The following is a 13,186-nucleotide window of genomic DNA, read 5'->3' as shown; positions in this document are numbered from 1 at the left end:
TTGAGGGAGTTTTAAAGGCGGGTTTAGAAGACCCAAAGATGGGGTTTGGTCCCGTGGGGTGCTGGGGGGATGCGGGATGCAGGGGTCGGGATGGGGGGTCCCTCTCGCCTGGTCCTTACCGGTCGCGGTGTCGGTGCTGGCTCTGCCCTCGCCCGGGTCCCTTCTCGCGCTTCCCAAAACTCTGAAATGAGTTAAAAGCCTAAAAAACAACCCAAAAAGCAAAGCTCCTACCTCCAACATGGGGGATCCGCTGGGTCCTAATGCCACACCTGAGCCGGCCCCTTCCTCCTCCCCAGCTGCTGCCTGTGAAGGAGGGGGATAATAATGAAACCAAAATGACCAACAAGCGCACAGGGATGCGGTGGTCATCAGGGATAGGGACTGGGTTTTCCCAGGTGGATGAGGTTTAAATGGATTTAATGTTACATTGATTGTGAGAGCAAGGAGGGAGGAGGATCTTGTGCAGCGCTGAGCACGGTTTAGGCTGGGTTTTGTGCTCTTGTGGGGGGAAATGAAAGGATCGTGTCAAAGCATTGCTCTATGATCCCGCCTGGTTTTGGTGCAAATGGAGATAACCCTCCAAAAAATTAGGATACTGGGACCCCAAATCATCCCTCCTCACTCCATGCTTGGCATTAGTGCTCCATCTCCCACTGGAACAGCGAGGATGCTGCAGCTCCTCAGCAGATTTAAAGGTTTATCCCGGGATGAAGGGAGAATAACTCAAGAATTCCCTGTTTTCCCAGCCCGGTGGAGGATGCCGGAGCTGATCCGCAGCCCCTGTGTGGTGCTGGAGCCAGCACTGCTGACCGTGGGGCCCTCTTTCCCCCCGCTTGCTGGCGGCTTTCCGCAGCACACAGGATGCCGGCTGCATCCCGGCACGGCCAGGGATGCTCCATAAACCCCCCTGATCCTGGGGGAGGCACAAACCCAGCACGGGGGGGGGTGAAATCCTGTGCGTTTTAAGGATGTTTTAAGCCAGCAGTGGAGCAAACAGGGTGCTCGAGGGCTGGGATGGAGGGAGAAGCTCTTTGGAGATAGGCAGTGGCATGTGTGGTGATGGGGATGAGCAATGTGGAGGAGGATTGCACCCCCTGCACCCTTTAACCCGTTGCCCACAGTCACTTGTGCCAAGTTCTGAGCACAAAGGGGGGATCTGCCTCCTCTAAAACCAACTTCAGACTAGGAGGAGAAGCAGAGAGGTCTTTAAGGTGCTCCCATCTCCGATCAAACCTGATTTTCCGGGCTGAAGGATGGATGAAACCATCCAAACGACTCCAAACATCTAAGAGCTGCTCCCATAGAGCTCCTGCTTGTCTCCAAACCCAGTGTTGTCCCTGTCTCCAGCCCTGTTAACCTCTAACCAAGGGCAGGAGCTGCCTGTTAATAATCAAACAGACTTTGCAACCCCACAAGGCAGGGGCAGCCAAGCAAAACACCCCAGTGCAGGGGGAAAACCAAGGGGCAGAGGGGTCCCCTTTTGCTTTCTAAGTGACCAAGCCCAGGCCAGAGCCTCGCAGGGCTGTGTTTTGTGTGTGTTTCCAAGCTCAGGAAGCCTGGTTTAATAACTGGAGCCTTGGCTGGGCTTTCAGGAAACCTCTTACCTCTGCTTGTGCCTCATTTCCTGATCTAATCCCCAGCTCCCGGAGGGCAGAGAGGCGCCGCTGGCGCTCGGAGGGGTTTAGACTTTCCATGCAGGAGAATCCCTGCAAGACCCAGCCCTCAATCCAAGAGCCAGCCTGAACCCCCACCTCGGGAGGGGATGCAGACATCCCTGGGGCTCGGCTCAGCCCCTTTCGCGATGCGGCATCTCTATTGGCTTTTCCTCCCTTGAAGGAGCGAGGGTTTGCAGCCTTGGCGAGGACACCTGGGTTTTTCCAGCAGTTATGATGAGTTTCTAGGAAATTCAAGCTGGAAACAGGCTCGGGGGTTATTTACACAATGATGGAGCTGCTGGAATCCCAGTGCTGCCGGCCCTGGTTTCACTCTGCTTTGCGGCATCGAGGACAGCATCTTCCAGCCCAGATGGAGAATGAGGGGACCCCAAAACCTCTTCCACCTTCTCCCCTGCCCCATCCACTCCTCACCCTGCCCCACGCAGCCCATCCCCACCAGGCAGCACAAGCAAGTGCTCAAGAAAATAGTGTTAATTTATTAGACAACGCTCAGGAAGCACCATCCAGAACCCAGACGCCGCATTTACAGCTCAATGCACTGCAGGAGAGTTAAAAAATAGAGAGATCTGGGGGGTTTTAATGCTACAAAGGTCCAATAATCCAAAAGCAGAACTGCTCTGGGGGAGCATCACAAGCAGAGGGGACCCGTGGCTGGTCTTGGGGCTGAGCAGCATCCTTGGCAAGCTGGGGATGGGGTGGTTTGTAAACAGTTCCTACACATCCAGGGTGCTTGCTTGGGAAGGCTGAAGGGTTTTCTTTCACAGTGAGCAGAGGGGAGGCTGGAGTGGGTGTCCTCACCATGAGAGCATCAGGGACCTTCTTCTTGGTGGTTTAGGCCAGTCAGGAGAGAGAGAAGGAGGTGGCATCCCCCTGTGTAACAGCACTGGTGCCCATGGTGGGGGGACAGGTCCAGGCATGTGAATGGTCTTGGAGGAAGAGCTGAGATGAGAGGAGACGGTTTCTCCTCTTTTTCTTCTGGACCTCCTCCCCCAGTTTGCTTCTCCACCATCTCTCCCCAACAGCCACGATTCCGAGGGTCTCCCTGCAGGATCCTTCCCGCTGCATCCCTCCATTTACCAAGATAAATAAATAAACAAATGTTCAGGGGCTGTGAGCAGCAGGAAAACCCGGCCCGTGTTATCTCACGGCGATGGACATCTTGGGTGTCGCAAAGAGCGGCTGGTTGAGGGGGGGCCAGGGCGGCTGCTGCTGCCTCAGCTCCTTCTCCAGCCTCTTGAAAAGCTTCTTGGATGGTTTCCTGCGGCGCAGCCTGCGGAGGCAGCTGAGCAAGCCGTGGTCCAGGGCGGTCTGCAGCAAAGATGGGGGGAGAACAGGCGTTGGGGATGCCAAAGAAAGAGCAGAGCTGATGCCAAGGTGAGCCCTGCTCCCTCCATGGCTCCTGGAAAAGGGGTTGCTTGGACAGACCCAAAGGGATGACCTTGTCCCTTTATGTGCCAAGTGCCCACCCGGGGCTCACCTACCTCCAGCACAAAGGCGGTGAAGAAGTTGAGGGCAGCGATCCCCAACAGCAGCAGCTTGAAGTTCAAGTCGTCGATGCCCTGCAGCTTCAGCAGGGTTTTGGGGAAGCCCAGGGGGTAGAGGGTCAACCATATCATGAGGCCAAAGAGGAGGATGAGGACCACCAAGAACAGCACTGAGGGTGAGAAGGAAGAGGGTTGAGGAGGAGGATGAAGGTTTGATGTCTCTCTTCACCCTCATGGCCAGCATCACCCTCACCATTGGTGTAGAGCGGCTCCCGGAATGGGTACCCCTTGGACATGGCGACGGCCAGGATGAGGTACTGGAAGCCCGTGACACAGAAGAGGACCGTGTTCTCATAGTTGGGCAGGTTTTGAGGAGCTGTCACTGTGCTGTTCAGTGGCACATACCTGAGTCAGGCAGGGGACAAGGCAGAAGGTCAACCAGGAGCCATACAGGGTGGCTGGATGCATCCTTGATGCCAAAACCAAGGACAAGCACTTGGGCTTTGTTGTGATCCTTCCCATCACCAAGCCCAGGTGAAGCTGGGTCCCTTACCAGCTCTGTGAGACAGTGATGAAGTAGCTGAGGACCTGCACGGTGATGAGCAGAGCTGTTTGGAGGAGGAGGCTGCCCAACACGAGGACACTGATCAATGCCCCTTGGGGACGCTCCACTCCCAGCTCCTGGGCAGGACCGGTCCGACCCATCAGCACAGCCACTGTGGTGGTGATGATCAGGTCAAAGAAGAGGAACTGGAAATCACTCAGGTTGGTGTTGATCTGGGAAGCAGAAACCAGGTGGTTTCAGTGTGGGGATAGGAAAGGGACAGGATAAACCGCAGATGGGATGAGGTGACCCAAAGGCATTTGGGCAACCGCAGGACTCACTGTGTAAAGCAGCAGGACGGACACGAACTGCACCAGGCTGTACAGGGCCATGTACTTAAAGACACCAAAGGAGGTGACCAGTGAGCACCTGCCCTCCCTGCAGTGATACAGAGAGATTCACCTACCAGCCACAACACTCTTGCCATGAGTTGTCCCAAAGAGGGGTCGGAGGCACTAAGGAGACCTCCCACCCTGGCTGTATCCCCCCTCACGTGGCTCCCAGCAGCTCACCGGATGACAGTGGGCACACACTCAATGTTGGCCACATGGGATGTGAAGGGTGAAGCCACTGATGCCTCTGCCTCTGACAGCGAGATGCCCACGTCGGCTGCCTTCAGAGCCCCACAGTCGTTGGCACCGTCCCCACACATCCCCACACAGTAGCTGTGGTGAGAAGGGATGTGACAGATCATGAGATGTGGGAGAAGCACTGGGGCTGCAAGGTGGAACCCCCAAGGATCACCCCACATCTGGGAGAGGGCAGGATGTGATCTGCAGCTGCCACCTGCTCCTGCACTAAGCACAGGATCCCAGAACCCCAGCTGGGTTTGCACTGAAGGGACCTTAAAGCTCCTCCAGTTCCAACCCTTGCCACGGGCAGGGACACCTTCCACTAGAGCAGGTTGCTCCAAGCCCCTGTGTCCAACCTGCCCTTGAACACTGCCAGGGATGGGGCAGCCACAGCTTCTCTGGGCACCCTGTGCCAGCGCCTCAGCACCCTCACAGGGAAGAGCTTCTGCCTCAGAGCTCATCTCAGTCTCCCCTCTGGCAGGTTCAAGCCATTCCCCTTGTCCTGTCCCTCCATCCCTTGTCCCAAGCCCCTCTCCAGGTCTCCTGGAGCCCCTTTAGGCACTGGAGCTGCTCTAAGGTGTCCCCTTGAGGAGCCTTCTCTTCTCCAGCTGCCCCAGCCCAGCTCTCTCAGCCTGGCTCCAGAGCAGAGCTGCTCCAGCCCTCGCAGCAGCTCCGGGGCCTCCTCTGGCCTCGCTCCAGCAGCTCCACGTCCCTCTTGTGCTGTTCCCCAGAGCTGGATCAGGGCTGCAGGGGGGATCTCCCCAGAGCACAGCAGAGGGGCAGGATCCCCTCCCTGAGCTGCTGCTAATGCCCTCTCCCTCCTCTGTCCTCCATCCCTGGGGGGACTCACTCGAGCTCCTGCAGGCTGCACACCAGCTGAGTCTTCTGCTCGGGCAACATGCGGGCGAACACAGTGGCTTGGATGAGGATCTGCAGAGAAGGGAATGCTCCATGTTCATACCACAGCGTCCTCATCCCTGCCCACCCAGGAGGAGCCTGGTTCTCCTGAGCTTTGCCAGCTCAGCAGGGCAGAGGCATCTTGCACCAGCAAAGGAACCCCGCCATGGAATTCAGCTGTGGAGGATTCCCGGCCATAGGGCTCACCTTGGGCAGCAGCTCAGCAAAGTGCTCACAAACCACAGCGAAGGATTTGCCATTCAGGGCAAAGTGGCAGGACTGGGGCTGCAGGAAACATCCATCCTGCTGGGACAGACCCTGCCAGGGGAAAACAACTCCTTTTCCACAGCTCCAGCCCCTGGGCAAGGGTCTGAACCAGCATCCTCACCCTGCACGGAGCCCGAGGTAAAGCAGCTGCAGGTAAAGCAGCTTCCCTTAAAGCTCCATTTCAGGCATATAAACGATGGTATTTTGGATAAAGGACTTGTGGGACCAAGTCCTTCATGCCAAGCTGGAGCAGCACAGTGCTGGCTGCATCCGGTGAGCCTTGTTGGAGGCAGGGCTCCAGCCAATGAGCTCCAGCCTGATGTGCTCGCAGAGAAACAGGAGCAGGTTGTCTCCTAAAGGAGGCTGTAAGTAAGAGGCAGCCTCACAGCTCTGAGGGATGCTGAAGAGTCCCCCAAGCTCAGGGGCACTTTGGGCTTTACAGACCCCGCTGAGATGCTGCCTCAGGACCCACCTCAGGCTGCTCCTCGCCCTGGGAATGCTCGGCTGGGATGAACTTGAGAGCAGCGGGTTTGTCGTGGCTGGGAGGGGAGGCGCTGATGAAGATCACCCGCTCCTTCGGCTCCACCATGCGGCAGCTCCGGGCCACGTTCATGGCTGTCAGCATGTTGTCTCCTACCAGAGAGAGGTGGAGGGGCTGAGCAGCCACCAGCAGTGATTGCTATACAGGGTCCTGCAGAGCTGCACGCCAAAGAGAGCAGCTCAAACCTGCCACATCCCCTCTCCCAACCACCACGCTGGGGATCCCTTTGCTTCCCTATGTTTTGGGGGAGAGATCATTCCATTGGATGGAGCAGCCCTGAGGAGGACTTGGGGGTGCCCAGAGAAGCTGTGGCTGCCCCATCCCTGGCAGTGTTCAAGGCCAGGTTGGACATAGGGGCTTGGAGCAACCTGCTCTAGTGGAAGGTGTCCCTGCCTGTGGCAGGGGCTGGGGCTGGAGGTGTTTTAAGGTCCCTTAAAGGCTGGGATTCTGCAACTCCTGGTGGGGAACCCTTCACCCCTTGCACCACATCGAGGGTTGACCATGTCCCATCTCCTCCCCAAGCCCTGTGTCCCCATTGCCCTCACAGGGTCACCTGTCACCATGATGGGGCGGATGTTGGCGTTCCTCAGGAGGTGAATCATGGGCGCAGACTCTGGCTTGAGCACGTTCTTCATGACAAGGAACCCCAGGAAGCTCAGGCTGCTCTCCACAGCATCCCTGGCGGATACAATGACCCCTTCAACACCATATTCAACACAAGGCAGAGAGGGTCAACTGCTATGAACAGCTAAAACCCCAGCATTTGCTTTAGGATGGGTTAGGAATGAATTCCCTGCAGGCTGCTGGGATGGAGCAGACTTCAGGGCAGTGAAGCATCCCATGAAATGCTTGGAGCAACCAAGGTCTAAACAGAGAATGAAGTTGGTGGCACCAACCTGTGGAGCTGCAGGGCCTCCTCGAATGTGGTCACTGAACTCAGGGCTTTGCAGGCCAGACCCAGGACCCGGAACCCATCCGTGGTGTAGTGCCGCAGCATCTGGGAGAAATCCAGGGGCACTGCCAGCCATGAGGAGAAAACCAAGGTCAAAACAGCTCCTGGATGAACCTGGCTGTGTAGACCCAGAGGGGAGAGCTGGGGCTCAAGCTCCCAAAGGATTAAAGGCTTTGGATGCTCATCTGGACTCCAATCCCTGTCTTCTAGCTCCTATTTTCTTCCCCCCATGTGGCTGAGAGTCCCTTTGAACCCTACCCATTGTATGATGCTTTGAAGCTAATCCAAAGCTCTGTGCCTCTGGGGACTGCCCCACAGCACCACCAAGGAGAATTCCCTGTGGGGATGAGCTGCAGGGATGCAGGTGGATGATGGAGCAGCAGGACCAGAGCAGTGACAGTGAATCACCGTCCCCCATCATGTACCTGTCTCCTTCCTGCAGAGGCTGGCCACCATCTCCGGAGCACCCTTGACATAGACCTGGGCTGAGGCTTCACCGGGCAGCTTCACCAGGACACTCATCCTCTGCAAGGAGGAGGAGAAGGGGAACCGCCGGAGGATCCCCACAGGTAACTGGTGCTTCTGTGGAGAGAGAGAAGGTGTCAGGGCCAGGCAGGACCTTCTCTGGGAGGTACAACCCCTCCAGGGGCTGTGGAGCACAACCACCCTTTGTCATATGGGAACCGGAGCTACTCTGCTCCATGGGACATACCCTGTCTCGTGGCTGTTCTTCCTCAGGTGGAGGTTTCACCACAGCCAAGACCTTCATCCCAAACTGCTGGAAGGCAGGCAGCCCCCCTTCCTCCTCCTCCATCATCTCCAGGTGCTGAAACCAAGGCATGCTGAGATAGATAGATGGATGCTATCCACCCCATGGATGGTTTCAAACACCCTCTCTCCTGGCAGAGCAAGCTGTCCCCCACCTCCCTCTTTCCAGACAGGCACCTTTGCTTACCCAGCCCGTGGACTCCAACATCTTGAGGTCCACAGGGTCCCCGATGGGCTGCGCCCGTAGCACCGAGACCGTGTGGCAAGTGGCCAACGAGTAGAGCAAGGGCCCGGCGGGCAGGCAGCGGGGCTCATGGACGATGGGCATGAAGTGGTTGTTCTCCAGTGGAACCACCCCCCACACATCCAGCCCTTCCTCCGTGAGGGTTCCTGTCTGTGGGCATGAGGATGGAGGGTCCACAGCAGCTCCTGGCAATGGGCACTCCAGTCCCGTGGCGATGCTCAAGCCTCACCTTGTCGAAGCAAACCAGGCGGATCTTCCCGCAGAGGTTGATCCGGGGAGGGCTGATGCAGAAGATTCCCTGTTTCTTCAGCCTGTTCTGGGCATAGATGGTGCCCACGGTCATCGCAGCGGGGAGAGCCGGGGGCACGATGACAGTGACGAGGTCGAGGGCACGGATGATGATTTGGCCCACAGGGACCTGGTACGTGAGGAGGAAGAGAGGTGGGCATCCTGGTAGCCCTCACCCATCTCCACCCGCATCTGCTGATGGTCCCAGGCTGTGCTCCAGGCCTCTCCAGCTCCAACAGCCCTACCTGGTTTTTAACCAAGATGAGGATGCTGTAGAGCGTGCCGATAAAAGCTGTGCAGGAGGAGGGAGGAGAACGGGCTCGGTTACAAAGCAAAGCAGACAAAGGGTGAGTTCACCCATGGCGGAGGAGTTTGGCTGCTCCTGGCCATGCCTCCACACTCACACCTACCCAGGACGGCGAGGAACAGGACAAACTTCACAGCATCCTTGTAGAACTTGAAGCTCACGGGTTTGGGGTAGAGGATGGAGCTGATGAGATCCCCTTTGGCTGTGCAAAACCCTGAGGGAGAGGGGCAGGAGGTAACCACGGGCAAAGGCATAGAATAGAATCACAGAACCACAGAATCAACCAGGTTGGAAAAGACCTTTAAGCTCATCAAGTCCAACCGTTCCCAGCAGTGCCAAGGCCACCACTAACCCAGGGCCCTGACAGCCTTGTCTACATGGTTTGGGAACGCTTACAGGGACGGTGACTCCAGCCCTGCCCTGGGCAGCCTGTTCCAATGCCTGAGCACCCTCTGGGCAAGGAATTGTTCCTCAGCTCCAGCTAAACCTGCCCTGAGGCAGCTTGAGGCCGTTTCCTCTTGTCCCATCCCTTGTTCCTGGGAAGCAGAGACCAGCCCCCTCCTGGCTCCATCCTCCTGTCAGGCAGTTGCAGAGAGCGATAAGGTCCCCCCTGAGCCTTCTCTTCTCCAGACTAAACCCCCCAGGTCCCTCAGCCCTTCCTCATCACACTTGTGCTCCAGGCCCCGCACCAGCTCCGGTGCCCTTCTCTGGACCCGAAAGTCCCTGTTCCAAAGGACGCAGCTTAATCCCGGCTTTATCCCTCAATCCCTTACCTGTGCGGGTCACCACGGCCAGCACTCCTCTGTCCACATAGGACTTGGCTTGGATGACTTGTGTCCCACAGAACAAGGTGTGACGCCTGTGCTCCTCGGGGGAATAGATGGTGCTGCCAGCAGGGAGAGGGGTCTTCATCACTGGCACGCTCTCCCCTGTGTGAGGAACATCATGGAAGGAGGAAGAACATCATGGAAGGGATGAGGAACATCATGGATGGGAGGGAGAACATCATGGAAGGGAGGGAGAACATCATGGGAGGGAGGTTTATAACCCTGGGGGGGGTCAGGATCCAAGAAGCCTGGATGGGAAATGGGTGCAGGAGGACCACGGAGATACAGGGCTTGTTCTGTGCCCAGGTCCAGCTCTCACCCGTCAGCATGCTCTCGTTGACCATGCACTCGCCCGTCAGCAGCGTGGCATCGCAGGGGACCAGCATCCCGTCCGCAGGGAGGCTGATGCAGTCTCCCGGTACCAGGTCTGCAGAGCTCACCACCATCTCCTCTGGAAGAGACACCTTGTGGGAAAAGGACTTGGAGGGGTGGGATTAGGGAACACTGGGAGCTAATGGAAGTTGGAGTCTTAAGGAGCTTTTTTTCAGGTGAAATACAGTTGCTGCTTCCAGGATGTTGGCACACACAGAGTTTACTCCACTACAGTTCTCCAGGCAATGCAAGCTGCCACCTTAGCACATGCTAAGAGAAGGAATGGAGGATGGAGTGGAGACACCACAGCCAGGCTCTGTTGTAATCCCTGCAGGAATGGGAACTGGATGGTACCATGCAGCTGACAAACCACAGAGCAGCTGTCCTGGAATGGTTTGGGTTAGAAGGGAGCTTAAAGCTCCTCCAGTCCCAACCCCTGCCACAGGCAGGGACACCTTCCACTAGAGCAGGTTGCTCCAAGCCCCTGTGTCCAACCTGGCCTTGAACACTGCCAGGGATGGGGCAGCCACAGCTTCTCTGGGCACCCTGTGCCAGCGCCTCAGCACCCTCACAGGGAAGAGCTTCTGCCTCAGAGCTCATCTCAATCTCCCCTCTGGCAGATTAAAGCCATTCCCTTGTCCTGTCCCTACAGACCCTTGTCCAATGCCCCTCTCCAGTGGTTAGTTTGGTTGTCTACTGCTCCAGGCTGGTTTCACAGTCTATGTGCTATCACTGACCCTCATCCTGCCACAAACTTGCATTTCGTATAAGAAAAACCTTCAGTTGAAGCCCTTTTTGTGTAAATCTCCAGAGATTTGAATAACTGAAAGAAGGGACTTGGTGACATTGTCAGTGCAGGTCCCTGAACAGGTTGGTTGAATCCCCCCCCTCTGATAAAGTGGGCTCTCCACTAGGATCGCCACAACAGGATGTGGACAGACTGGGACACTGACAGGCTGATCAAACAGAAAGGCTTCAAGGTAGCCCCCTTTTAACATGTCACACATCATCCCCATCCCAGATCCATGCCAGGAGCCCTCACTGATGGCAGGCATCACACTCACCTCCACCGGGGCGATGGACTCGGACACCCACTGACATCTTGGCCATGTTCTGTAGCGTGGTGCTTTGCTGCAAGGGAGGGAGCAGTCAGCTCAAAAAGCACAGCAAAGCGTCTATACAACAGGTCTTGAAGGCTCAGGATCACAGAGGAAGGACAAGGAAACCTGCTGCACCATTGGGAACATGGGTTGTCCTCACCCAGCTGGGCTCAGGAGTTCAACATCAGCACAGAGGTCAACCAGCATCAGAAAACGGGTTATTTCACCAGAGCTGCTGGTCCCAGATAAGCCCAGCACCAACCTTCCTTGTCTCGTAGAGGGACAGCCCTAAGGAGATGGTGGAGATGAGGAAGATGCAGGCGGCGTAGTAGTAGTAGGCGTCACAGACCCACAGCACGATGCTGAACACTTGGAAGATGTAGAAGGGATTGAGAACCTGGAAGGGAACAAGGAGGGTGAGAAGGTTTTGGGGGAAGAGCTTCCTCCAGCCCATTGTCAGAGGAGTTGATCCTGCCCCTTTGATCTGCTTCCATGAGACCCCACTTGCAGCACTGGGTGTAGTTCTGGTGTCCTCAACATAAGGACATGGAGCTGTTGGAGCAAGTCCAGAGGAGGCCACGAGGATGATCAGGGGCTGGAGCAGCTCCTGTATGGAGACAGGCTGAGAACATTGGGGCTGTTCAGTCTGGAGAAGAGAAGCTGCGTGGAGAGCTCAGAGCAGCTTCCAGTGTCTGAAGGGGGCTACAAGGATGCTGGAGAGGGACCTCCATCAGGGACTGGAGTGACAGGACAAGGTGTGATGGGTTCAAACTGAAACAGGGGAAGTTCAGGTTGGAGATAAGGCAGAAGCTGTTCCCTGTGAGGGTGCTGAGGCGCTGGCACAGGGTGCCCAGAGAAGCTGTGGCTGCCCCATCCCTGGCAGTGTTCAAGGCCAGGTTGGACACAGGGGCTTGGAGCAACCTGCTCTAGTGGAAGGTGTCCCTGCCCGTGGCAGGGGTTGGAATTGGATGGGCTTTAAGGTCCCAAACCAGGCTGGGATTCTGTGATAATACGATTGAGACTTCCAAGCTCCTTGAGGACCAGCTGCTTATGCAAAGGAGAACCTGGCACTTCCCTGGGGCTGGGGATGAACGAGCTGACTTCTTGTCAACCCTCCATCCTCCCTGGCTTGGCTCATGGTCAATACTCCTGAGGATGCTCAGCCACCTCTGCAGCCATCTGGGGATGCCCCTGTCTGAGCTAAGAGGCAGGATGGGTCCCCTCCACCAGTTCTGCCTTCTCTGATCTCTGCCCAAGCTGCCTCTCCTCCCTGCCCAAGAGGAAGGGCCTGCAAAGTGCTGGCAGTGAGGACCATGGAGCAGGATCTGCCCGGGGACAAGTGGCTCTTTGAGAGCACTGTGGACGCACACACACCTCCTCCACCAACAGCCTCGCGTAGGACTTGACTGGCACCTCGATGAGGTTCGGTCCGTAGATCTTCCTTCTGCAAAGAGCACAGGAAAGCAAATCCATGCCAGGGTGAAGCTGCATTTCCACCCTGAGGGACCCTCACACTCCCCAGACCTCCTTGGGAGCTTGGTAACATGGAGAAGTCAAGCCAGGGCAATCCAGCCCACCTCTGCTTTGAGGTCTGAATGCAACAACCCCCAGGCTCTGGGAATTGCTGGCCCCTGGAAAAGCCTCATCTGTGCTCCCCACGTGTCCCATGGAGCTGGTAGATCCCTACCTGGTGTTGTGGTCCTGTTGGCTGAGCCCAGCCTGCGAGAGGTGCAGATCTGCGCAGGTCCAACCTTCATCCAAGACGCTGGCAAGGACCAGGGGAAAGGAAAACAGAGAAATGGAGTCAACACCAGCAGGAGCCTGGCCCAAAGGCACAAACACCACGTCCAAGTCCTTGCTGACAGAAAAGAACTCTTTGGGAAAGGGAGAGGATCTTGTTCCTTGGCCCCTGCTGCAGCTCATGGGTGCCAAGGAGCAGGAACAAAAGGGCACAGTTCGGAGCGGAGCATCCAGCACGAGGCAGCTGCCAAACTGCTTTGCCTGGTTTCCTCTGCCCACAAAGACAGGCAACAGCAACAGACCGGGGGAGAAGCAGCAGCTCCCTTGACCCAGCACCCTGGGATGGTCGCCAAAGGCTCTGCAGTGCAGAGAAAACCTCCAGCTCCAGTGGTTGTGTGACCTCCAGTTGGGTCAGGACCACATTGAGGGGGCTGAGGGGCCAAGGCAGCAGCAGAGAGATCACAGAATCCCAGCCTGGTTTGGGTTAAGAGGACCTTAAAGCTCCTCCAGCTCCAACCCCTGCCCTGGGCAGGGACTCCTTCCACTC

General features: G+C 56.9%; 1 protein-coding gene across 1 annotated transcript in view; it reads right to left on the bottom strand.

Annotated features, from left to right (window-relative positions):
• Positions 1-2,813: 2,813 nt before the first annotated feature.
• The window catches only part of ATP13A2 (ATPase type 13A2), a gene marked incomplete at its 5' end in the record, with an annotated part of 12,116 nt that continues 1,743 nt past the window's right edge, over positions 2,814-13,186 (bottom strand). The window contains 23 exons of the mRNA XM_010022494.1: positions 2,814-2,984; positions 3,158-3,330; positions 3,414-3,565; positions 3,714-3,937; positions 4,046-4,142; positions 4,277-4,429; positions 5,187-5,266; positions 5,441-5,551; positions 5,973-6,133; positions 6,595-6,719; positions 6,938-7,058; positions 7,419-7,575; positions 7,706-7,819; positions 7,949-8,155; positions 8,235-8,423; positions 8,539-8,585; positions 8,704-8,814; positions 9,374-9,529; positions 9,747-9,878; positions 10,864-10,930; positions 11,162-11,296; positions 12,274-12,343; positions 12,587-12,664. Coding sequence (XP_010020796.1) covers positions 2,814-2,984; positions 3,158-3,330; positions 3,414-3,565; positions 3,714-3,937; positions 4,046-4,142; positions 4,277-4,429; positions 5,187-5,266; positions 5,441-5,551; positions 5,973-6,133; positions 6,595-6,719; positions 6,938-7,058; positions 7,419-7,575; positions 7,706-7,819; positions 7,949-8,155; positions 8,235-8,423; positions 8,539-8,585; positions 8,704-8,814; positions 9,374-9,529; positions 9,747-9,878; positions 10,864-10,930; positions 11,162-11,296; positions 12,274-12,343; positions 12,587-12,664 — 3,031 coding nt within the window. The remainder of the gene's footprint in view (positions 2,985-3,157; positions 3,331-3,413; positions 3,566-3,713; positions 3,938-4,045; positions 4,143-4,276; positions 4,430-5,186; positions 5,267-5,440; positions 5,552-5,972; positions 6,134-6,594; positions 6,720-6,937; positions 7,059-7,418; positions 7,576-7,705; positions 7,820-7,948; positions 8,156-8,234; positions 8,424-8,538; positions 8,586-8,703; positions 8,815-9,373; positions 9,530-9,746; positions 9,879-10,863; positions 10,931-11,161; positions 11,297-12,273; positions 12,344-12,586; positions 12,665-13,186) is intronic.

Source organism: Nestor notabilis, unplaced genomic scaffold (assembly GCF_000696875.1).
Source record: "Nestor notabilis isolate BGI_N333 unplaced genomic scaffold, ASM69687v1 scaffold19809, whole genome shotgun sequence".
NCBI classification, from domain to species: Eukaryota; Metazoa; Chordata; class Aves; order Psittaciformes; family Psittacidae; genus Nestor; species Nestor notabilis.
Note: the sequence above shows the minus strand (reverse complement) of the source record. Positions and strands in the feature narration are given on the sequence as shown.